At 40.1% G+C, this 27,019-nt stretch overlaps 1 protein-coding gene across 13 annotated transcripts in view; it reads right to left on the reverse strand.

The window, feature by feature from the left end:
- LOC119788251 (nuclear factor 1 X-type-like) overlaps window positions 1-27,019 on the reverse strand; it is a 128,681-nt gene that overhangs the window by 81,355 nt on the left and 20,307 nt on the right. For 11 of the 13 annotated variants that reach the window (XM_038292463.1, XM_038292473.1, XM_038292468.1 and 8 more), the window contains one exon: window positions 539-1,070. In XM_038292463.1, the coding sequence (XP_038148391.1) occupies window positions 539-1,070 (532 nt within the window). Of the gene's footprint in view, window positions 1-538; window positions 1,260-1,672; window positions 2,405-27,019 lie in introns of those variants that run through there. The other 2 variants (XM_038292467.1, XM_038292461.1) reach the window with 2 other exon arrangements.

The raw sequence follows: 27,019 nt of genomic DNA on the forward strand, positions 1-27,019 counted from the left end.
ATATTAAAAATGGTGACTCCCCCCTTGTGCAACGACAACATTATATTTTAAAACCGTGATCCCTCTCACACAAACACACAGGCTCACACAAGCATGCAAATTCTTTTCTATAAAAAAAGACACAAAATATATACTCATGAAGCCATAAATTCCTTCTTCAGAAATATAAACACGAACTTGCCAGAGCAAGCTGGAACGATGCTCCAGACACACATCCAAATGTTTTTAATTTTTTTATCACAGTTTCTACTGTGTTGTCTGAACACAACACAAAAATGGAAAAGAAAAAGACCTACTTATATCACAAGGAATAATATCACTTGTATCTTCTATATTCAGCCCGTCTTATTTAAGATGCCATTTTCAAAATACATATGTAGAGAGAATAAGCTTTACTTAATTTGACCTGTATGTTCCTACCAATAGAATGAATCAAACCTGCAGTAAATGTTCATTTTTGCACCTGTGTTTCTCTTTAAGTCTGTCAGTGCAAACATTTTCTATGATGTGTGGATCTCTCTGTAACAGTGCAACATACCTGGCGTGTGGACAAAGTAGGCAAGGTAAAGGTCCAGCTCCTTGACGGACACTCCGATGTGGTGCGGCTGGACGCACAGGCCAGGGTTGGTGCACTGTGGGGACTTGACAAGCCGCTCTCCGTCCGTGCTCTCTAGAGGACTCCCCTTGAACAGGATGACCATCACCAGGTCCAGCCGCCACACCTTGTCGGCCTGACGCAGGCAGTCGATGCGACGGATCTTGCCCTTCTGGTCAGGATTGGACAGCACGCAGCAGGGGGGCTTTTTGCCTGTAATGGTGAGCACAAAGTCCTCGCGGAACTCGGGCCGGATGTCCTTGCGGAGCTTGGCCAGCAGGCGCGAGGCCCACTTCTGTTTAATCTCTGGCTTCTCCCCGAGCAGCTCATCCTTCACCGCACGCTCTTCCTCCTTGGACATGCGCTTCTCGTGCTTCTTGAAGTACTTGCGCTTGCGGGCCTGCAGGTTGAACCAGGTGTAGGCAAAGGCGCGGACATGGGGTAGAAGGGCCTCGATGAAGGGGTGGAATTCATCCTGGATGAGAGAGGAGGACGGGGGGAGGGCGGACGAGGAGAGGGAGGAGGGGGGGAGGCAGGAGGAGGCAGAGGAAAGAGAGGGGGAGAACGGGGGAGAGAAGGATGGGGAGAGAGGAAGCGGGGGTGAGGAGGGGAAGAGAGAGGAGAGGCAGTTAGGACCGGCACGCAGCATGGAGGACCGGCACCTGCTCCGTGTGAGCGGAGGGAAAGAATGAGAGAGAGGCGCAAGGAGACTGACAGAAAGAAAGAGAGATAGTGATGGAGAGAGAGCGAAGGATGCTTTCCACTCTTTAACACAACACACTGAAGGACACGTATACAAACCACTGACAGGCTAAGGTAAGACATGAACAAACCAGGGGGGGAAATATGCTGCATACATTTCTTTTAAATATTCGTTCTGAATAGAAAACTTTGACACTTATAAGTGAATCATGGTCTATTTTAGGTTAAAATAATTACTAATTATTAGAGGTAAAAAAAATACTGAATTAGAATTAAATAAAAAAACAGACATAAAAATCCCACTATTTATTTTGATTTTTTTAAACAACTGGCTTTAAAAATGTGAATGAAAAACTACAACGACATGGTATTTACCATTTCGCTCTTTCATCATAAATTCAATCCATCGACTGTGGGGGAAACTTAAAATGCAGACCAGAACCAACGCAGTGACGGGACTGGTGAGCGTTGGAGTGCTGCGGTGAATTTTACAAAACAAAGGAGCGAGGAAAAAAAAAAACAAACAAAAACAGAAGCTGAGACACTGTCCAATAGAAGCGACGAGGGGGGAGAGAGAAAATCGGAAAAAGAAGAGTGCAATACCAGCACAGGAACACAAGAGGTACTGGAGCGAGAGCAGAGAGCGGAATAGGTGCTGCTCAAGAGCACAATGGAAGGAGAGTGCAGAAAAGTTTTTCAACCATCTCTGTGCAACCGACTCAAATAAAACAGAGACGCTGGTGTGCAAAAAATTACATTTATATAACTGGAGCAAAAAAACTGATCAATTTGTCAAAAATCCAAACATTCTCCTTTGTTTACAAAAAAATATTAGAAAAATGTTTCCATCAAAAACAAAATGGGTTGGCAAACCTGCATGTAGTATTGGTTGTATTCTGAGCTGCAAAAGAGTCAGAGAGAGAGAGAGAAAAAGAGAGAAGAGCTGTACAAGGGGGGGTGCGAACGGAGAAGAAGAAAAGGAGGAAAAAAAAACAAAAAAAAAAACAAGAGGACCGAGTAAATGTTGGAAGACTGTGCACGACCACTGGCAAACCCGAGTGGAGCTTCTTTTTCCCCCCTTCTTTCTCTCCAACTCTGGCTCTCCCGTTCTCTCTTCCTCTCCACTTTCCGTCTCTAACCATTGAGTGAGTCTGTGCCAACATGCAGAGGGCCCACCTATTTGGCACCGAGTCTCCCGCAGCCCAGCCAATACGCACGCTCCCACTGCTCAAAGGGAGGGAAGAGAGAGATGGCAGAGGGAGAAGCAAAGAGGTGGGGGTGTGGATGGTTGGTGGCTGGTGGTGGAGAAAGGATTTTTTTTTTGGGGGGGGGGGGTTGTGTGCGGTGCAGGCAGAAGGCACGTCATTAGCCAAAACGACAAGTTCCAATCTAGTGCAAAGGCAAAGTCCAGAGGATATTAATTTTACATGGATCCAGACAGCAACCGCCCCCTAAAGTTAACACCCCGCACCAACACTACCATCACCACCTTCGTCACCAACATGGTCACAGTCACCCCAACAAACCAGCTTAAAACACACTCTCTCTGTTCTCGCGTTACACCACCTTGGCATGGGATGGCATGAGAAAACACAGACCCAAAAATCCCACTAGACCCTGGGACCAGCAGCTGCTCCTGGATTTACCACACAAACAAAGGGAGGAGGGGGGGACTGCAGTGGTGGTGGTGGTGGTGGTGGGGACCCCCCCCTCCACCACCACCCCGCCCAAAAAAACAAAAAAATACCATCCAAAAACATGCTCTCTTCTCAAAATGCTCTCTCGTGTCCAAACTGGCCCCCTTCTTCTCCTCTCCTCTCCATTTTTCCTCACTCCACTTTAATAGCCCCCAACAGCACAGACACAGAAACATATTAAAAGTTTCTGTTAACAAATGAGGGTTCAATCCTAGTTGAGGGTGAGAGACAATTAAGCAGACTGCTGAAAAAAAAAAATGCTGTGGTGGCCAGCTTCACATGAGCAGCCCACGCATGTTATGCTTCTTAATACTGCGGCCGAATATTGGAGCTGTCCTAAACAGCCACTTCTGATTCATTAGCAGCCTTCCTAAGCAGATAAGCCAGACCTCAGACATATTAAAAAGCAGGTTTTCCTGCTGCAGACACTTTATTGCCTATTGGCTTTATTTGGTGGAGCACAGCTGGTTGCCCTCATCTGCTATACAATGCCAGATAAAAGTCACTCTGCAAGTTGGGAGAAAAGTCTGGCTAAAAATGCACCAACCAAGAACAAATTCTACAAAATGTTGTTCCATTTGCAATGATTGGATTTTAAAAAAAGCATGGCACAGCCCTCCAATTAGAAATACTTTTAAATGTCAGTCTCCCACATTTACAAAAAAAAAAAAAAGAGACTGAGAGATAAATAAAAGGGGCACATTTGCTGAATGGTGCTGTCCAAATTGCATGAATTAGCCCACGAGGCTCACAGGAATTACAGAGACATTGTCAAAACTGGAATGTCGACAGTGGGCATCCATAAAAAGCTAGCTTGTCATGAGGCAAAGTTGAGGGCACAGCCATGTGATTGTGGGTTGAAGCCACCTGCTGTGCAACGGGACAAGTTGCCTGTGTGAACGGCCTACAAAGGCTATAGAGTCCTCTGGTTGGCTCCCAGGGCCATCAGATTTAGTGCGGCCTGCCCCTTCTGACAGGCTGGCGAACTGGCTGCGAGGTTGGCCGGGAAGCTGTATGGCTGGCTGGGTAAATGACTAGTTGGCAGCACAGGCAGGTAGCTAGCTGGCTATAGTTGGTGGTCTGCTCTGCTGGCTGGTCACTGCTATTGGACCGGCCCGAGCCGGGCCCGGTGCCGCTTGTTCACTCTAACATACGCCAGCTCCACACAGCCGAGCTGATGATGTGAAAATGTGGCAAAGGGAGAAGATAGTTGGGCAAGATGAGGTCTGAAAACTGAATGAAAGAAAACTGAATTAAAAAGGGTTGAGTATGTTTTTTTATTACATATAACAACAAATAAATGGAGTGATTATTAGAAATGCTAAGGGGTTATTAGGAGATTTTGATTCATTAGCCGCACAGAGAAAAACGGTCAGAGATGCTTACAAATCCAGTACTATGATCCTGTAATTAGGTGACGGATGAAATTCACAGGATAGTTTTAAAGGGTAATTATAACCTCTCCCTAAAACTGGTGACACATTTCTCTTTTGATGATCCAGCTCTGCCAGATTCTCTCCTCTGTGTAACTCTTATAAAACGAGCAACAAAAGAACAAGGTCTTCATGAACCTATTATATGATTAAATTAGTGAGTAAATCAAAATAAAATAACTAAAGCTTTGTTTTGATAAAAAAAAGAGGGCTGAACATCACTTGGCAGACCAAGCAGAGATTGTTTATGACTTTGGCCCAGGTTGGGCGTCCATGTGGCCCTCTGTCCTTTCAGTGGTTTTAAAACCCACATTTCTTTTCATTAATGGCACTTTCTCTTGCTTACTCTGGGAAATTCACTGCAATGAATATAAAAATTTAGGTGCAATTTTTGATAACTCAGCCAGTGGACATAATACAGCTTATCTGCCATGCAAAATTTTAAGTGAGAGTTCATATCTCATTTTAAAAAAACAACAAAAACAAAAAACAAACGGATGACCTTTGTTTGGCAGGCTGCAGGCTGGGCAAAGCAGCCTAAATTCAGGAAAAAAAAGGCAAATAAAAGCTTGTATAGGAGGGCGGGAATGAAAGACACTTCCCCTTTATTCTACTTTATAAATAAAAAAAAGGGGGGAAGATTTAAGCCGCATTAGTTCCCAGAACAAAATATGAACTTTTTCAGCGCGTTAGAAAGAAAACACGGACGTTTGGGGCAACTTGGCGTTGGTTATTACACCAAAAAGGATGAAAATAGTGGCAAACGATAATAGCAATAAAATAAAACACAAACTACATTTATTTTCACCCATAACGTTATTTTAAAAAGCTATTTTTGGCCTCAGTTATCGGCTTAAATAACTGGGAGTTAAAGGGAGAAACGCGACTCTTGGGCATGTAAAAAAAAAAAAAAAAAAAAAAAGAAAAAACAACAACAAAAACAAACTATGTCGTGTATTTTGAAATTATTTCTGTAATAAATTACATTAATTTTTTTCCCCCAAAGAAAAAAAAAGAACCGTTCTCTTTTATCCATTTTTTTTTCTACCCACTGTGTATCAGTCGACCCACTTCTCTTCCAAATAGAAAACAGGTGTTGTTCAGTTTACGTCTGTGAAAAGAAAAGAGAAGCACCAACCTGCTGCAGGGAGAAATGGATCTGAGGTTTTTAAACACTCGGTCCAATTAAGGTTAGAACTGGAGGCGCGCGCGCTGAACCAAAGAAGGAAAAAGAAACGGGGAAATAAAAGGACCCCGCTTTTCAAGCAGTCCCTAACTCCACCCCCCAAAAAAATGTCTTACTTTTTTTTTATTACAGCAAATTTAACAATTTCATAGACAAAAGGGGGTAACTAATAAGGTAATCAAAACACGTCCCTAATTAATTAGTTTCCGTGACGTTTAGGAAGTTTTTGAGGAGGGCCAGCCGGGCGCTCAGTGAATAGGAGGGATTTTCACAGGCTGGACTCTGGCCTGATTCCAGTGGTTTTCTTAGACAGCTCAAAAAAAAAATAAAATAAAAAAAAGTTAAAAAATAAAATAAATAAAAGTGGTTACTGGAGAAGTCAATTACCTTTTACAGCCACTTTGTTTATCTCTTGCTTTTGATTTTAAAAAAGCATCCATTCAATGACACCTTTTTCACTGCTTGAGCCATCTGCAGTTATACCAGGAGCATAAATACAGTACTTCTTGCACTTGGGTCTATTTTTTTTTTTAATCAAAGAAATATTATTATTGAGTGTATTAATAGCTTTTCAAAATGTAAGAACAGAAGCAGCTGTTTTATATAATAACTAAAGCTCTTTCTCATTTTAAGCTCTAAATTGCCTAAAATGTTTAAAACATAAGTAGGTGGTTTGCAATATTTTGAAAAGGTGATTTATTTAAAAACCTAATAATAACAATTGTAATACATTTAAGAAAAGGTGAAAATATTAAATAAATTGTAGAATATGAAAGTCTTATTATAAATAAAAATAGAAAACAATAAAAATAGAAATATTTAATTAGAAGCAGATAATTACCATTATAGTAATTGTTATTGATTGTAATATTTTTGACTATTTGATAGTGATAATAGTTAGCTGCAAATACATATTTTAATAACAAAATACATATCATAATAATTAAATATTTAAACATAATAACATTTATCCCAGTAAGGAAAAGACAGTTTTTCTAACACAAATTATAGACATTTGGTTTTTCTTTTTTTTTTTGTGTTTTTTTTTTCTTTCCCAGTCAAATAATGTGAAACACACACACACACACACACACATTCCAAAATGAGATCTCTCACAGTGTTTCCTTTACAACATCTTGGTTATTGTCAATTTACACTGAAGATGTCAAAGATATATTCCAGTTGTGACACATCTGGTTCAGCTACGAGTCTCAGCAGCTTGGTGTGTGTGTGTGTGTGGAGGTGTGTGTGTGTGTGTGTGTGTTTGTTCTGACCAGTACAGACGGGCTGTTTGATTTGAAGGACTAATATTTATTTGATCTATTAATATTATCTGTATTATATTCACATAAATTTATTTATTTTTTTAGCTTGAACATTTTAAAGGAATTGGTATTTTATCAATAAATAACACTTCTAGCTCTATTGTATAGGCAAATGCATTAAAAGACATATGAAAAGTTTTACTAAAAGAATATTTGATGGTCTTTTTCAAACCCTATAAAATTTATATTTTGCAAAGTGCTGAACAGCCCATAAGTGGAGGAAAATAAATTATGGAAACATTAATGTCATCTTTTATTTCCTGATGAGCAATATTATAATATAAAAATGTCATTTTTCATCCTTCAGCCCCAGCATCTGCCTTGACATATGGACACAGTGTTTCTACTAACGTTTTCTGCAAAACAAATCCTTGCTTCAGCTCAATTTATTCAGATCCCCAAAAGGAAAGAAGAAAATAAAAATCCAAATTTTCTGCTATCTTTCTTTCATCACTACAGATTGATGTTAAAAGTGTGCCTGCTCATCGTTTGTAATTACGCCTGTTTACACACTGAAGCATTACTATGTGTGAAAGTCTGGAAGCCATTTGTGGCATGAGACTGAGAGGGAGAGACTGAGCAGGCGGGCGAGGGAGCGTTAAAGCAGCTCCAAACTATACGAGGACTGATGGCAAGCCGGGCCGCTTCTGACAGCGCTGCGGACGTGGGTAATGTTAGACTCAAATCTGCCTTTTCCTTTGGGGTCATGACTTTTCCAGCCCCAGCTACAAAATCCGAGTGCTCCTCTGATAAGATGAAGGGCTCTCTAATGACTGGGGCTGTTTAAAAATTTGTTCTGTCAAGATTGTTTTGAGGTTGGAGTGGTTTTTTCAGCATCTCTGATCGTCTCCTCGAACATTTAAGTGTAAACAGAACTCCTCATACAGAGTTCAGCAAAGCATATTCTGGGAACTATGAAACTGTCCGGCCTTCCTTTTCATAAATCAGACTGGGACATATTTTAAGCTATATTTGAAGAGTTTTTTGCTGCATATCCAGACCCAGTTTAAGAAGAATTTCATTAAGGGAATCTCCTCATTTTAATCTGTCCAATGTTTTGTTGCATTCTGTATTTATAAAGCTTGTTTGAAAATTATTTGTGAGCCAACAAAACCTCTTTAAATTAGGATTTTTCAGACAGTTTTTTGTTTTTAATTGGGATTTTGGTGGAAGGTCGTGAGTAGTAAGTAGCTTACCTGATGTAAATAACTAACCTGCAATTTACTTTCTTGTAAAAGTATCTGTTTTTCATCATGTGCAGAGGTTTCCCAAACCATTCCCAAACTTTTCATCACAAAAAACATCAGGAAAAAAAGTAGCTACTTTTGGCCATTTTTAAGTGAAGCTTCTGTTTGTATCTTTAAGCTCTTATCACACCTTTTCATTGATTCTTTTAATTTCTGAAGCGGACCCCATGCGGGTTTAATAAGGTTCCCAAGGGGGGGTCATGGCCCCAACTTTGGCAATAAAAGTTGTATGAAATTCTTAATGTTAACTCCTTAACTTAAGAAATAGAATAAAGCCAGGAAAAATGAATATGTGTTGTGTGGTGGGTGGTTGACAACCAGCTAGAGGGCTCCATAATCCAATTCTGCCCAGGGGCCAAGTACAATTGGCCTGTCTCTATGCATTATACATTATAGGGTGTCCAAATACAAATAAAGCCTCTCACAAACATGCATCACTGCTGGTGAGGGGTTTTACCTTGTACCACTGCTATTATTCCTGATAAGTTCAGCTGGGCGCTGTGCTCATAAGCGAGGAGCAAGTCAGCTCTACTGTCAGTCTCACACCTATTGTCTCCTTCCAAACTCCGGCAGACGCTTCACACACCTTTCAGCTTTCCAGTCACTACATGCCAGCAGCACAGGCTGGCCACCGTGCCCTGCCTACAGCTGCAGTCAGGGCTTTGAACCTCATGATTAGCCAATGCAGCAGGATTCAAGCTGATAATGAAAGCCGATATCCCCCTCCCCTCCATCGTGCCCTGCTCCGCCGGCAGCCAAGGCCTGCGTCCTCGCATAAGAGATGCACTATTGAGAGACTTTCTCCATCACTCTTTCTCCCCCCCTCTTCTTTCTTTTATTCCTCCCCGCGTCCTGTTCTGCCAGCCGTAAAGGCGAGATGCCAGCCTCTCTGCCGAAGCCGGGCACCGTGCCCTCACACTTTATGCAAATGATTTACTACGACCCAAACTCGCGCATTCTTTTTGTACCCTCTAAGCTTCGTCTACCCCTCATTCCTTTATTTATCTCCTTGTACCTCTTGCTGTAGTCTGAAACCCTGCTCCCAGCAGTCTTCCCTTCCCTACCCCTTCTGGTTTCCCTCACTCACCTCAGTCCAACCAAAATCGGTGCACTTTCTCCATTTCAGCTGTCATCCGGCCATACTCTAGTATTTCCCACTTCTTTCACCACTTCAACTCTTTTCATTGTGCCACTGCCTCTCTCTCTGCCTCTCTGTCACACACTGCTCGCCTCACTCGGGGTTGTACTCTCATTACTCTGCCGGTGCCAGACAGGCAAGTGCAGAAACCCCCTTTTGCGCTTTCTTTCTCCTTTTCTTTGCTTAGGCCATTCTCTCTGCAGCTAGCAGCTCCCCTAGCATCTCAAGAAAACCTCCCATAAATATACATTTTCTCTATGTCTTGTTATTTCTTTTATTTATATTTTGTAGCAATAGTGGCCTTTATTTAAAAGTAAACAGACAGAAAGGGGTGAAGAAAGGAAGGCAACAAAGGCCTCCAGGTATAGATTTAAACCCAGGACTGGCTTCAACATATGAGTTGTGAAGACAGCAGCACTATGCCTTATAATTTCTGTAGTCCTTGAATCTGCAAACATTCCATGCCAAAGATGGGTTTGCTGAAAAAACAACAACTTTCACACCTTTTCCTATCCACCATGTAGATCTATTTCTTGTTTTGCATGATTGATTGCCTCCTTGACAGATTTTTGCACAGTTACGCACTTCACTTAGATTGTTTGTGTTTTTACACAATGTAAGCGTTCTCAAGAAGCCTCGGTTTCGACTTGTGAAACCTAAAGAAGTGTGCTCATTAGCAAAGTAATGGGATCTCACTACTGGTACTGAAACACCGCTACATATCTTGTCAAAGTCAAGTTTGTGTGTCACAAATCAGAGCGTAGCTGCTGTCAACACCACTTCGCCTGCTGAAGTCAGTATAAACTAATATCAAAGGGGTTATCACATTTATCACCCAATGCAAGCTCCTCCTTCTGCTAGAAGAATATCTTTGGTCATGCAAACATATTTGAACTATATTTTGGAAAAAATCTGGTATGCCAATGTTGTAATTTCAGAAATATGTTTCCGCAATTGAGACAGTCTTTAAATAAAGTCCAGTTCAGGTCATATCTGATGTGTTTTAGACATGTACTTATGATCACTTCAAAACAAACTGGTAAAATGTTTCCTAAATAGCAAGATCTGGAATCTAAAATTAGACATCAAATACCAAATTACTAAATTATTTCACTAATACCCTCATATCTATTGCTTTGCAGGGACAATAAGTAACAGAAAACCAGTAAGCCACTGGTTAATAAGACAAATTGATATGTTTTGTAGCCCTTATGATGCCCCTTACAAACTTGCTCCAAGGGCCACCATAGCTAACTTAGTCTAGCATTGAATCGTTGACATTGGTAAAGACGTGAAAATAAAATTTCTAAATTTAAACCAAAATATTGCTAAAATCCATAAGTCGCTGTCGTAAACTCCATGATGCAAATAACCTTACATCATATTGTCAAACCCTTGGTAATTTAAAAAAAGATCCTCAGGTCATCAATTTTGCTGCCTAATGTCGGTTCATTCAATTTAAATATGGGATAAAATTCTAATAAAATTGTCAAAACAAATGTTGTGTTTTAGCATAGGTCTTAAAAATTAACAAAACTAAGGCCCAATGGATGTCAATTTGAAGGTCCTTGGAATATCTTAACAAAAAATTGCTCTAGGTGGACAAATCGATCAGTGCAGCTTAATAGAGGTGCATAATAAAAAAAAAAAAATAGAAGGTTGTAAAAATACAAACAACAAATATTGACCATGTTAGCTGTTTATGTTGAAATACTTTTTTCACATCAGGGATCAACTACTGGCAGAAATATTGTTGTGTAAAGATTTATTTTAGCAGATCACATGCAGAGGGTTTTTTGGGCCCGGTTTGGGATGGCGAGGGTTAAATTGTGCCCACTCCCTGTGGCATGATATGAACAGGAATTTGCCTGTGCACTCTGCCTTGTCTACTCTCACTAGCTTGTGTGGCTTCCTATGCGGCTTTGAACTCATCAAAAGGTCTTCTTTCCATACGGACCTTGGAGAACAGGGTCCCAGGCTTCGCTATGCCTCACAGAGTTTGTGCAGCAAAGGACATGGTCTGTTTGATCTGGTGGCACTTCTTGGAAATGAAACTGCAAGGGTTAAAGGTCACATTGCCCATTTTGAGTGGCGTTCCCTGCTGAGCGACCCCTGTGCCAATCCGGAGGAAAAGGGATGAGGCCTAGAACACACGCAGGGCAGGAGACAGAGCCTCCAAAGCCACAGAGAGTCATGCATGCACATCCACACAACAACAACAGCTAAATCACTTTGAAACTTTTATCATCCATAACCACCGGCTTTGTTTTTTTTCTCCAACCAAAAGTAAGGGGAGGGCAGACAGACACACGGTGAAGATGGGTGCCTCTGTCAGTGAGCGAGTGGAGCTATCTCTTCTGCGACCACGCTTATCCTAAACTACCACGTCGTTCAGACCTCAGTAGCACCACAGTACCGCAGGCAGACGGCCATAAGTACAGGTCCTCGGAGGGGACATAAAATGGAGGAAACCCACCTCGATAAAAAAATACCTTAAAAACAGCCCAGAGAAAAAAGCAAAATCAAGAAGTGTATATTTATCCAAGCTGCTTTTCATAGCCAGCTCTGCATATGCTTAGTATTTTTGCAGCGTTCAGAAATCACACATATCTCTGTAAAAGCAAAGTTCCAAACTGTGATTTCTTTTGTGCAACAGCTGTTATGACGCACTGTTTCAGTAAGAAAGGACAAGCACACGCATTTTACGCTACACTACATGAAAATTACCACCTAATAGCTTGCATGTGGTGGATTTGCAGACAGTGTTTTGTGTTCGCCTTGAGATAAAAAACCCTCTATTGTGCTGGGATAAAGAATAGCCTATAACTGGGACACTATTTATGTATAACTAAATGTGTCTATGATGGCCTCAGATACAGTCTTGCCAGATTTATTTCTTGCTCCGGCAAAGAAATAAATAAATGTGCCAAAAATCTCTAGAAAAAGTATTCACACCTTCTTTTTTTCATTTTTCTTTTACCATTCATCGCATTATAAACATTAACTTTAATGCATTTGGTTGAGATTTCATGCGACAACTTGACACAGAGATTTGCATAATTGTTCTAAAAGATTTTTTTTTCAAAAAAGGTTATCTAAACTCTAAAAAGTGTGGTGTGCAACTCTCTACCACTTCCCATATGCCTGGTGGTAGAACACACTTTGACTTTTGGTGAATGGCAAAGCCTGACACTAGTATGATACTGCAGCTATCATGTTTCAATGTAGAGATGATTTTGTTCAGGGTCATAATTTTGCATGCAGGCCATTGCGTCTAACTTTGGTCTTATGAGTCCAGAACGTAATGACTTGTGAAAACCTATGAACTAGACTTCTTTGTTTTTTATTAAAAACCTCCGTCTGAAAGTCATCCTGTCTGCAGATTAGCAGTAAATCTCTCCAGCTCCTCCAGTGTTACCATTTGTGTCTAGGCTGTGGTTCTGACTTAAGCTGACAACTTTATCCCCAATCTGTCTCATCAAGGTTTTCTAACAAACATATGAGCTCTCCAGAACAAGTGCGAGTATATGGTCAGACTAATTAATAATTAGCAGACCTTTAAAGGCAGTTGGTTTTACTGGATTTTTCTAAGGGGTGTCAGAGTAATGAGGGGGGTGACCAAAAATAAAAAAGTGACCATTATCTGTTCTGAAATAAAGTCCCATGAAAAAAAATTATGAGGTTTGTTGCCTAATAACTAAATCTGAAAAAGTTTTTAAAGAAATATGGATAGTTGTGCAATGCGCTGTCGTGGCAATGAAGAATATTTCCCCTCTGTGTTGTTTATTTAAGTACATACCACGGTTTTGCTTGTATTTCCTAAACTTTTAGCAAAAATGATCTCATATAAAAAGAAAAAAAAAGGGCCTCATTCTCCTTTTTTAAAACATGTGATTGAAAGGAAAGATAGTATCCCAGAAGAGCGAGCCAGCAGGAATGAAAGCAGCGGGAGCTGCCACGTCAGAACGCTGCCGAGGCTTTCTTGGCTGTCAGGACTAAAAGACACGCACGCAGAAACAAACACACAGATGCAACTAAGGCAAAGGCTTCTGCACGCCCACAGAAAGAAGGGTCTGCCTTTTCAGTTCCGTTCGGGGATTTTCAAGCATCGCCTCAGACATCACCACTGTCCCTCTGTGAGTCAACACGGGTGGAGGATCTCCATCCTCAACTCATACAGGACCTTAAAATAAAAGCAGCTAATTCCTCCCTTCAGAAAAGGGCGCTGGCTTTGGATCAAATCTCATTCATTGTGAACTTGTTTCAAAGTGGTTTGTTACCATCCCCTAATAGTCAAATACTCAATAATCAATCCTCCAACTGTCTCTTAGGCATTCTAGTGTATTCAGAAAATTCCTTCAAACTGAGACCAAACTGCACAATCCTCACATAACTTACAAGCGAACACAGCAGGCATTGGATCAAATGCAAAATAGGGTTTGGCCTCATTTTTATTTAGGCTAGCTTTCCATTTCCTGGAGAAATTGCATTATGTGAACACAACGAAGCCATTGTTTCTGCAAATTTGGAGGATCTGTCAGCCTATTTACGCAGAGGAAAATCAAAACATGCTATTTTTTATTTTTTTTAGGCTGAAGTAATGCAGAGATTTGATTCTCTTGATACTGCTTGGCGCCATTAGCAAACTTTAAGTGGTATAATATGGTTATGATACATTAGCATTCCTCAACGTGGCCAGAGATATCCAATATGAAATGTTTTAGTTTGTGGAGCGGAGCAGAAGATGGAGAGCCAGGTAAAGGATTATCATGAGGTGATACGTTTGCCTGATCAGCAACATTCTTTTGGATAAACCGACCCTCTGAATGAGGAAACTGTTCAAGATAGGCTGTGCTGTTCTCAGGAGGGACAGACTGAAAGTTAGAGAAGTGGCTTTTAAGCCCAGCAAATCCAGCATATCCCAGATAAGACTGAGGCTCTTCCTGAAGGGAACCACAGAGAGGAGAAGCAGAGAGGAAAGGATGAGGTAAAGCAGAGAGGCCAACGGACAACTTGGCAGATGTAAGGGAACCAATAAAGGAGGAAGGGTCTACGGCAGAAGGATCAAAGATAAGCAAATAAAATATGAATAACAGAAGAGGAAAAGATGAGAGAGAAAAGGTGAATCAAAAGAAAAAGCATATTTCCAGACATGTGCTTTTTATGTGGCGAGATGCCTCATGCTAGCAGCAATGAACCCGAAGACACTGAACAGATTCGCCTGCTTCTCCAGCAGGATTTTATCACCTGCGTGAAAGGCGGCTTGAATACACACCAGCCAAGCTCATCAATCTCTGCTCTGCTGAGTTATAGGGAGAACTTGTGCTGGCCTTTTGTGCAGCCTTAAGTGTTAGGAATTTATCAAGGAAACAAAACTGCATTGCAAAAACTACCAAAATGGCCATAATGGTAACACAGAAGAATGAAAAAATTAAGTTAAAAATGCACTGTAAGCTGAGTCGGTTTTATATTTTTTGTTAGTTCTTCCACTTTCAACCATTATATACCTTTCTAAAGTATTCAAAGCGTTTTAACTCATTGACCTGGCCAATTTAAGAACTTCATATACTTTGATCTAATCCATTTTATTAAAGCTATAATTGCAAGTTTAGGATCTTCCCTTCTCAAGAAAATTATCCCCACAGCATGATACTGTAGCGCCCATGTTTCCAAAGGCTAATAGGGTTTACAGAGTGTTGGTAGCATTATGCTGTGGGGATGCTTTCTGTGTGCAGCATTGGTTTTCCTCCAACCATAGGGTTGTGCGTGCAGCCCAAATAGTAACTTTTTATTCCAGCTTCTTCCAGAAGTATGCTGTGCTGTGCTGGTTAGATTTAGTAAAGAAGTATCAGTATATGGGTTTTTTTTTGTTAATGCTTGTTGCTAATTTTCTATCCACTTCACAATTTTGCACTACTTCATGTCTATCTTCCAAGTTAAATCATAATAAATTACTGTGAAATTTGTGGTTATAAGTTGATAGTTATTTAAAAAGGAAATCATTTTTACTTGAATTTGCCCTAAAAGTAGGAATGAGGTGCAAAAACTGGTTATAAAGCCAGCCATTAACAGTAGGTTTCCAATTTTTATATTTTATTTTATTAATTGGCCTTTTATTTTTAAAAACGTCATAGTCGTCCGTGCTAAGTTCTTCCTTTTCTGTCAGACTTCACACTAAACTTTCAAGCTTTATTCATTCGGCTGCTGGGAAAGGGGACGGCCTTTTCCCGGAGCAATCCATAACATCTGAATATAAAAATAAATACAGAGAGCGAGCACACTGTTAACGCTGAAGGAAGGAAGGAAAAAACCTGCCTGAAAGTTTGGTCCTGGTGTATGTTTTTCCTCTGCGTTAACCAGCATAAGGAGAAGACATGCTCTGACTCTGCCCTAGATTCTTCTATATATTCCTCCTTTATTCTTTGTTTCCCATTAAACCTCCTGTTTCCATCACTGTATTCTTTATCTTTTTTCCCTGCTTTTTTTTTCTTTCCCTGCCTCACTTCTCTGCTGGACGCCGCCGTGCCAGTTAACACACCACAAGCCAGAGGGAGGACCGCAAGAATGCTTAAATCAGCATAATTAGGCCTGTGTGTACTTTAAACACACACGTTTCCCCCAAGCCTGGACCCCTGCCACCCGTACACCGCTGTGTGCGCAGCCACGGCCCGTCTCTTTGAGTCAATAAACACAAACATATCAGCAGTCAGTCTCACAAACGTTTACACAGCATTCACACGAATGCATATGCAATGCATGAGGTGAAAAATGATGCAGTGCGCAACAACCGGCCAAGTTCAACCCCCCATCCGAGGCCCCGTTCTTGCGTACAGCTTTGGTGCTTAAGCCCCAAACCGCCATCGCCTCTCAATCACTGATTGACCTTTTGCACAGGGCAGTTCGAGGGTGAGGAAAGAGAAGCATTTGAAAATGTGGGCTCTCACCTGTGGTGAAATGGGTCCCACAGCATGCCAGAGAATAAGGTACAGCATTACTTGAAAAAAGAAAAAAAGGAAAAAGCTGCAATCTCAAATGGGTTAGTGGTTAAGCCCCACACACATCTGCATGTGTTTTAGTTTTTAGTGGAGCATTAACAAACAACAGCCTGCTGGTGATTCCAGTGTGCTTAGCTGCATGTGGGGATTATCAGTAGTCATTAGAGGCCATTTAACAGAAATCACCACCATAAAAAAAGAATCAGTCTCCCCATGTCATACAGAGATGACTCGATCACATGCTGAGTACCTTATGATAGTGAGGACCGTAGCTCCCTGGATATTACCAGCACGAACTTCTTATACATTCATCATCAACGTAAATGGATAAAGCCATTTAGGGTGGACGACAATACAAAATACTACCAAGATGATAAAAAAAAAAAAAAAAAAAGAAAGAAAGACTTGGGTTCACAAGTTTGAATGTATGCTTTCTCTATGTAAACGGGGCCAAATTGGTATGACTCATACAGTATGACGACTAAAACATACACATAAACCCCCAGTAGCCTTTGGATACGTGCAACAAGTGTTTTTAACTTTTTGTTTGCGTCCAAAATCATTCTGGCTATTTAATTCCCATCCTAATGAAGAAGCTCAGGCCTAAACCAATAAATACTTTATCAAATCTGTCTATCATCCACACAAACCAGGGTGTGTCGTCGGTCTGCCTCAAGGCAAACCTAAAAATGACAACAACAATGGCGACATTCGGTCTTGTGCCCAATTCCCATCTCTGCTTACTGAACTTGTTTCTGTTATTGCGTCACATCACCAACAACAGGTCTGGCATAATTTTACAGCATTTTCAGGTGCATTCAGTATATTCAGGTGAATGTCCACATTTGCTGGGCTGAAATAATGAGCACTTCATGTAGATGTGGGCTTAGAGTAGATGACAGCCCCTCTGGTTACAACAGGATGAACAGGGTTGAAAGATCCCTGGTTTGACCCACATAGTCTTCCAGCTTGGGTCCTTAAGCAAGACCCTTAGCGGCTGAATGCTTGCGGAGAGAGCTTGGAAATCTGCTGCGAAATCCAGAGGATACTTTTCATTACAGTGACAAATATAGATTATTTTTGATACCGGATTTTCAGTTCAATTTAATTCAGCTTATTTATATAGCGCCAATGCACACCATATCATCTTAGGGCACTTTACAGTTCACCAGATCATACAGTCAGATTGATTCAAAGGAAAACCAGTTGATTGCATCGACTCATTGACTCGAAGGCAATCCCTCACGCTATTTATATTTGACCATCCAAAGAAGAAGATTGGTTCCTATAGATCGGTAGGTTTCTTGTCTCATTCCCAAAGTCAAAGTCCATGACATTTTAGTTAGGTTGATGTTGGAATAATGTTTTATCGATTCCAAAACAAGTTTAGATTTGTGTTTGGGATCATTGTCCTGTTCAAACACCCCTTTGTTTTTAAGTTTCTTTCAGATGTTCAAGAAGAAACCAGGAATTGCCCAAAGGCCAGCTGGATATTGCAGAAACACCAGCGTCACCGTTTGCAGGGAAATGAGTTCAACATCACTAAGTATTTGGGGTACCTGAAGTCTTCAGCTGATCTTATCAACCGTCCAAACACCATCAAAAAGGTGTTTCATGTTGGAAGAGAATTTCATGTATAACTTTGACGTCTAAAAAAGCTGCAGCAATGCTAGTACGGTGGTGACAGAAACATGCTTTCCTGCTATTGGTCTTGATTTTACATAAAGGGAAAAATAAGGACAGACTAATGAAGAAGGACTGACTTTATTACAGCTAAACTAAATAGTGTTTGGTGCGATAAAGCTGACTAACACAAACTTCAGTAAGGGCTTTGACCTCAGTCCTAATGAGATAACCGTAATTATGTCCTTTCATCTCAGAAAACCATCTACCTCTTGTTAGAATGTGTGATAAAACTTAAATATATATATGATAAAGCTAAAGTAGGGTTTAATTAAGTTTTAGTAAAGGTTTAAGTAGATAATAGGGTCTATGTAGTCATTTCTTTACTTTAAAAAAATCACCTACAGTATGCTGTTTGCCAAATATCAGGCCACATCCAATAAATAAACCCTTGAAATAAATCAATAAAAACTCAGTGTGAATGACCTTCATGTCTTTGATCTGTGTAAGAAAACTTCTGACCCATACAGTATCTTACAGTTAGCCCATCAACGCACTTAGTGAGCAAATAATTATCATGTGTGTTTGTTAGATAACTCATAACAGCAACACCAGCGAGGTTACACACTCCGCAGGACAAAGTGAAAGTGAGCAACTCTGACCCGATTTGACGGCGTCCAATAAAAACATTTCTCTCCCTCCCTCCCCCAGGAGCTGAAACACTATTAGCTCCCGAAGAAAGCTGCAGGTGAGGACTGACTCTGAGCACGACATCCAAATATGCACAAGCACACCAGATAGATATCTGCCAATAAAGGAAAGGTGCCAAACATAAGAGGCCTGACAGCTTTTAATTCAGTCTGAAATCTAATTTCCTATCTACAGTTATGCACTGAGTAACTCCAACATACACTGCACCCGTCGCTCTGACTTGGATGCCCCAGTTTGGTTTTCATGGACAGAAAAGCTATAACTTGATCTGATTAGCATTTGATAAATGTGGTGTATTTCACGTGGCCCCAACTTGCTCCAGATAGTGACCTAACTGACCTTCCGCCCGCTTCAGTTTGACAGCTTTTCAGCCAGCGACATTAAATCAAACTGGAGTGATGAGTGTTTTTATGAGGGTAAGCCCTGAAAAGCAGCCACAAAGAAGTGACTTTATGTTTGTTGTCTGTCCCTACTGATCACCCACTCTCCTGCTCACGCAGAGACAAGAACACACTCATTTCTCTGTTTGTGTGTTCACACAGCTGTGGCTCTTGCGCCGGGTTCAAACAAGGTAAAGATAAGGTTTATTACGCAATGGCTTATAGATTTTTCCACCCCTGGCAAGTTGCCAGTGCCCTCAGCAACAGATCTGGATGGGGGGGGTCACACTTTGCACACTTTGTTCCACAAAAGTTTGACTCTCCAACTGGATTCAGCGGCTGGTAATCGGACTACAGACCTCTGGGACCAGTTGTTACAGTTTTTTTGTGGGACTTTTTTTTTTTTTTTTAATGGTTTGGAGGATTGTTTGTCCAGCATGAGACACAAACTCACACAGTGACAAAAATAAATGACCTTAGACAGCCGTTAAACTCAGCGCCATGTCCACATCATCCCGATGCATGTCTGCAAACGTCAAATCATAATAACCATAAAAGCCTAAATGCACGTTTTGATCTAAACCACTAATCACTACAATTTTCTCTAAATCTCACGATCTAGAGCTGGGTTTGTGTATCTATGTTAGATTTTTTACAGCTGCTTATATAATTATTTGTAATCCTGGTACAGATGTGTAAAAACCTTAAATTGCATGTAGTTTTTTTTTAATGCTTTATTGCAGCACCACCATCTCAATCTTCAAAAATGAAATCCAACCTTTGATTTAAAGACATTTATTTAGCAGGAAACCCAACATCAAGAACATTTAAGTAGTGATTAATAAGGTGATTTCTCTTAAATTGCTTAACGACAAGAAACATGCTTCTTATCCCGCTGAGAAACTGTCAGCAATAAACGAGGTTTAAAACAACTGGAATTAAAACAAGAAAAAACAGCTTGAACACCCAAGTTTAACATGGTGGTGAGGATGATGGTGAGACAGGCAGAAAATGTTCTCATAAGCTCCCTCCTTCCAAAAGTGGAGCTGAGCGTGGCACCTTGGGGTCACCATGTCTCTGCATCAGCATGTTTTTTAAAGGCTTTTAAACACATCATTGCTAGAGATGCTGTAAAGTAAAGTAAACGGTTTATGCTACTTATCTGAAAAGGTCAGTCTTTCATTCTTTTCTATTAAAAGCTGAGAAAAGTGACTCTTTTAACAACTAACTGTGATCCAGTGCAACCTAAAACCATTTCAGAGTGCATTTTTTAACCCCTATAGTTGGTTTAATGGAAGACAAGCGTGAAAAACGTCCATGTGGTGTGATAAAATTATGCAGGATCAAATGCTGCTTTTACTATTTAGATACTGTTTCCAAACAGGCCAACATTTTAATTGTGCGGCTTTTATTCTTCTGGGAAGGAAAGCCCCTGCTCATCAACTGTTGTCTCCCTGCCCTTTGAATGTGCTCCTCTGGGAGTACGAATTGAAAAACCTTGCAACCCAACACGGGCATCCACGCCTGTGGGGACACCAAACATTATATCTACACACCGGTGTGTCCACAGTGTAGACGCATCTAGCTGCCCTGGGTTTAGGCTTTTCTGTGCCATGGCTGCTTTGCTTTCTAAACATATTATTAGAGAAAATTTAGTGTAACTCCAGAACTCCTAAAACATTATGCAGGTAGATTACCCAGGTAGGTACCCAGATGCAGCAATGCAGCATTCCTAACCAAATGGACCACCTATGGTCACTTATTCTACCAAAATGGTTTAGCATCCCTCTAATGCTAAAGTTTTCTTCCATAATAAATGGTTTAAATAGTTTACTTTAAAAAGCTGAAGCAGAATAATGCAGAATAATGAGAAGGAGGCTTAATTAAACAACTATAGAACACTTTCTGACATCTTAAAATTGGTTTGTGACGATGCAAAACAACCTGAAATGCTACCAACAGATAAGGTATTGTTTCCCTGTTCCAGTCCTACATTTCTCAGATGGTTCCCCGAATTAACACTGCTAATTCAAATAATTGCTAATTAACAGGCTTCTGGAATATTCAATGGCACACCGATGAGGTATTTCAGTCATCTGAAAGAGTTGCATTAGAGTGAGGAAACATTTAAAACACGCACGGCACTGGCAGTCAGGACTGCGAAACGATCAAACAAGAAAGGAAATTTTGGCTCACAGAAACACAGTTAGAGGTAGTTGTTTTTTTTCCCCACCGCATCAAATATCCTAAGGGTTGCATTTTTAAAAAGAGGTTAGACTAGCAGAGTCATTTCTGGCTAAGTTTATCAAGGCAGGTTGAGAAATTTGATGTAATGTAAAGCAAGCTTTAAGATGATACCAATCAAGGGACACCAGAAATTACAAACACCGTTTTTGCTGGGCATAAGAGGATATTGGTGCTTTTGCACCGTACATTAATTCAGTGTCTTTGAAACTGAAATAACGCTATAACGCTTAAATCCCTTTCTATTTGGCATACAATAAAATGACAATGACATGACCCTCAAAGACTGCTTCCAAATGCTCATTTAATATTAGCCAAACAAATATCAAATTTAAGCTAGTGTTTCAAGCATTAAGCATGCTGAGGTAAGTGAAGCATATGCATTCCAAACCATCTGCTTTTGACTATGTAAAGCAATCACTGAAATATTTGACACACAGATGTATGGATTTTGGTATGAGTGGGACTCATTAGGGCTGAATTCTTTTTGAAGGAAGATCATGCCTACAATAAAACGGAAAACAAATATGTATTAAAGTCACTGGAGTATTAGCTTTGATCAAATGAGTAAACCAGGGAAGAAGTTTCGCGTCTTTCTTAATGTTAGATCGGGACAAAACACGTGAGCAAAAGAAGGTCCACAGCATCAGAGGAAGGACTGGCTGCCTTAGAGTCAAAGATGAGACAATACCTTGTAAATGGGGTGCAAAGCCCAGTTCTCTTAGCCACTATTTAAAATGGGAATCGAACAACATGTCATTAAAGAAAAGCATACATAAATTTATTTTCATGAACAAGGACCAAATAGCTACATCAAATAAATATTTATGCTAAACGTAATTCTACACATAGTGTAATGGATTGTTCAAATTAATTGGAACAGTGACATGCAAGTAGGAGAACCAAATTTGCTCCACAATCTGTATCTATGGTGCTTTTAAGTGATTCTACACAGTCATTCTGTGTGGAACAAAGTTTTTCTGTAAATGTATCCATAGTAGATCCTGAGGATTGTCATACTAAGTAAAGTTCAACTGAACTTGAACTTGGGAATATTTGTTGGCCACATGTGAAAGCTGAGAAAGACCAGCATTGGCTGTGGTTTTACTCAGAATAAACAGGGTCTCCTAGTTAGCTTTGCAGTCAAACCTCAGAGCCAGCATTTTGACACAATAAGACCTACCACCATGAAATGTTAGTTTAGAGAGGGCTTGATTACTTCCGAATTTTTTCCAAAGACCACTCCTGGTCAGGCTGTCATGCAGGCTGTATGATGAAGCTAAAGCTTCTAGTCCCTCATAAATCTGCAGGAGGGATCTTATTTGACATATCAAAACACCACTCAAGCTTTTTGTCTGTTTTATACTGTGGAAACGCAGAAATAAACCATGCTGACAAGGACAATAAAAGCTGTCAAGTGTTATCGCTTGACAGACATTTCTTCTTCCAGAATGAGAGTTGGAGTCAGTCTTCTTTTCCAAAACATCCAAATGACTGGTAGAACAACTAGTTTTAATAATAACTAGATTTACTTATGCTATACACAATTTTTTTATGCAAATGTCTTGGTCATTTTAGGTTTATAAAAGTAAAGACATACTGATAATAGAAAAGGCAGTGGAAGTACATTAACTGAGCACATATGGACTAATTTCCACACACTGAAGTTACCCTACTCTTTTTAATTGGGCTCTCATAGCTCGACATAGGGTGTACTTCCTCTAATTAGCTATATCTATAGCGTTCGGGAGGGTGATGAAAGCATGCATGTGTAAAATCCTCTTTTGAACAAGAGCAAACTAACTAAGAGCTTTAATTTCACGCTAGGCTGCATTGTCCCATTCAGTGGGGTTACCCCCACAAAAAAAAGGAGCCTCTGAGAAAATAAGAGAAAAAACGGGTAAAAAAAAAACACCAATGGGGAACTGAGGAGGGGGGTGGAGACAGACAAAGAGAGACAAACAACAACAACAACAACAACCGAGGCTCATCCTCACACAATACAGATCTCCACCAACCGTTGCTCCTTCTTTTAAAGGGAGCTAATTGAGGAGGTGGTGAGGGTGGAGATGAAGGGGGAGTCTGTCTCAAGTAGCTATAAGAAATGAGCTGCAGTTTGTTTGCTCTTGCATCTTCCCATCCCTTGTTTCTTTATTGGTTCCTCACTTTTCCCACCATCTCATGTGTTTCTCCAGATACCCCAACCCCCTCCACAATGGTTTTAAAGTTGTATCTGTAGAGCTTTCAAGTCTTAAAGAGACAGCTCAGGATTTTTTTTTTTTTTTTTTCAGTTATAAGCTATTAATGTCTTACTTGCAAAAGATAACTTGTCCATTTTATGTTCTGATTAGATAGTGCCCAAATAGAATGCTATCAGTTCATAAAAGAGTTTGAGCACCTTACAACAACTCCAGCCAAGCAGTTCATCCATTGGTCGGGTTTATATACAAAATCCCTAAATATGTTACGCAACAAACGGGGTTTTTGGGTGACTAACTTAAGCGCCCAGGAACTGACCAAATATTTGCATTGATCAAAGTGAATAATATTGCTAAAAATCAATAAAAACCATTCATTTGGGCCAGAGAAAAATGCAAGTTATAAATGAAAAGTAGCTTTAAAATTACCTTTTTATTTGACCCTTTACGAATAAAACATCATGTGATCAGCAGAGTGACACCTCAGTAGTTCAGCGGTGACACACCAATAGATCTATAGCCTATTTTCCTGAAATGACTTAAGGTCGGAAATTCCCACGCTGGACGGCAAATCTGACGTCAAGTATGTCCTAACCTAGCAAAAGATCGAAGCATTATATTCAAGATGGATTTTGTGGATATTCGGAAGCGACCAGGATCCAGCTCAACTCAGACACCAATGGCAACTCTATGTGCGGTAAAAAGAAAAAAAAAATTGTTAAGTACAGTATGAGCTTGGGCTATAAGACCGTGCTGCAGTTCTGTGTTTTGGCCACAGGTGGCAGTATCATCAGAAAACTCCATAATGCCTCTTTAATATTCACTTCTGCTTTAAGAAAGTAAAGCTGTGGTGTATATTTTACTCCCTCTCAAGCTAGCTTCAGCTTCCAGGACCCGTCTAAACACAGGCCTAAGGCGGAATGAGAAATAGGGGCTGTCAGAAAATGCTCATATGATGAGCGTGGTGCTCTATGTGGTGCTCTTAAAGCACCACAACACTTCCTGTCAACATTAAATATGTAATGCAAAGTGCTTTTTAGTTTTTGAATTAGCATTACTTTTTCTTTTATATTTATTTTTTATTGTATTTATTATGTCGAGGAACTGTAATCTCTTTCCTTTCATCCAATGAGGGTAACCTACTGCAGTTAAGATACTGTCTGCTTTTAAACTGTTAACAGAACCTCTATTTAAACAACAGAAACACAATCTTTAAAGTAAATGGCAATTGTTGTTCTAACACACAATTGTATTGTAATCCAACTCAGAAATATAAATTTGACATCTAACAAATAAATACATGTTTGCCCAACTCAAATTCTCAGAAGTTGGTTTAACAAGGAGTTTTAAATCGCCTATGCAAGATTTTTTGAGTTCCCTCAACTGTAAACTCATGGGCATGCGCACTGCTTATGTTCATGGACACGCCCACTACGGTACGGGGTTTCCTATCCCTTTCTTCAAGTGCACAGCCTTTTTCCCTCGCGTTTGAGAAGACTGGCGGACATTGTCCTTTTATGCATCTGGAGAACCACGGAGGAACGACCCTGGGACCTTACCAGTTTTCTGAATCTTTTCTTTTCCCGGTGAGTGCTGCAAAGTACAGACAGTTAGCGGTTAGCTCCGTGAGTTAATATTCCCTTGTGGTGTATTGCCACCGAGTTGAAGCATGAGTTCACATGTTTTTCACGTTCTGATGAAAGGAAAAGCCGCGCGCGTGCGCGTGCGTGTTTATAGTGTGCGCGTGCGTGTTTATGTCGCGCATGTGTGGGTGAGTGTTTATGCTAGAGAAAAGAGTGCCTGTTATTTTCATTGTACAAATGAAAAGAGACATTAAGTTGAGTGTAATAACTTATGAAATTTCTAAACTGTTTTATGTAGTGCAGTGTTGTTGCACTCAGGCACAGAATATTACAAGACTACATTATTTTACTTTCTTAATCCGATGTGGATATTTACTGTTTAACTGTAAGTGGTTTTATAATTATTTACATGTGGATTTTTTGCTTTCATGATTTTATTTGCTTTAAAAGAAAAACAGTGACATTAACATTTTATATGTTAACCCTGTAATGCAGCAGTTAATTCGTAATGAGTTAGAAAAGTTACATTACACACTGAAATTTATCATACTTGGAGAGATATAAACTGTACAGTTAAGAACAAGAAGTGAATGGATTTAACTAAGCCCTGTTGTGCTATGCAGGCAGGGTTTTTGGATACCCTGGATTCTGGATTCTCTCCTTAAATGGAGATGGCGAGCCAACCGTGCGAACATCTGGATTTGGACTGAAGAAGAGGATTTGGACTGAAGAGGACTTTCTTTTCTTGCATTCATCGTCCTGTCAGAGTGGTAGGACTAAAAAGAAAAACTCAGAGATAAAAAGGGAAAACCTTTTTCTTTTTCCGTTGGGAAACAAGACATTTTATTTCATTTTATTTTTTTTAAAGGGTGCACCCAATTTAAAGAGACTACAATTGAAAAAATCAAACTGAAGGCCGTCCAAATATGTAAAACTGTTATTTTTTCATATATGTTAATACACTTACTTCACAAAAAATTACCTGTGTGTTTTCCTCTTACTAAATCGGTGTCTTACTGTTTTTTCCCTCATCATCCTTCTTACGAATCTAGAACATTCTGGTCCAGTGTCAGGTTACTTTGATCTGTGCAGTTAAGATTATGTTCTTGAACATGGTTTTATACTGTATCTATTGATACAATGTTTGACTTCAAGCAATAAAAATGTTGTATTAACATAATTTTTTGTGTGTTGAATGATTGGTAGTGAAGACGATTGGTTGGACTAAAAAAACTGAGTTGATAGAACTCAACTTGCAGATAACACTACAAAATCTGAGTTTGTAGAACTCAAAATCTATATGTCAAACTCATAAAACAAAGTTGATAGAACTCAGAACTTAAAGGTGAAACTCAAAAACCTAAGTTGGTAGAACTCAAAATTTCTATGTAACACTCCAAAAACCTAAGTTGGCAGAACTCAAAAATCTTTGTAAACTCAACCACAGTAAATTTAAGTAAGGAAAACTCAAAAAACCAAATGCATCACGTTGCCTAGAAAATTTAAGTTCTGTCAACCTCTATTTTTTTTTCAGTGAATTGTGGTATTGTTACACCAGATTAAAGGCAAAGGTTTAAGGCTTGTATGTCTGTGGCTAGCTATATCTCAGGCCACCATAAGTCTGCCATTGGGGCTGCCTGCTTCCACTGGCCACAGATCAGCCGAAACCTAATCCACACTAGCAGGCAATGGATGATGGAGGAGAGAAGGGGGGGGCGGGCAATCCAGCCACACGAACACAAGCCCAACCATCCAGGGGACAGCCACCTATTACCCTGCAATGCCAACTGCCTCGGTGGAGCATGATGAATCCATTTTCTATGGGCAGTCAGGGAGGCCGCACAGATAAGGGATAAGCAAAGAGCCGCAGAGTTGGATTTACCCAACCTCTGAGGCAGATTCAAACACGCTCAGGCAGAGGAGGTCTGTCCAAACTCTGCTTCAAGGTTTAGCTTACAGAAC

This window comes from Cyprinodon tularosa, unplaced genomic scaffold (assembly GCF_016077235.1).
Source record: "Cyprinodon tularosa strain WSP-4 unplaced genomic scaffold, ASM1607723v1 ctg312, whole genome shotgun sequence".
Lineage (NCBI taxonomy): Eukaryota > Metazoa > Chordata > Actinopteri > Cyprinodontiformes > Cyprinodontidae > Cyprinodon > Cyprinodon tularosa.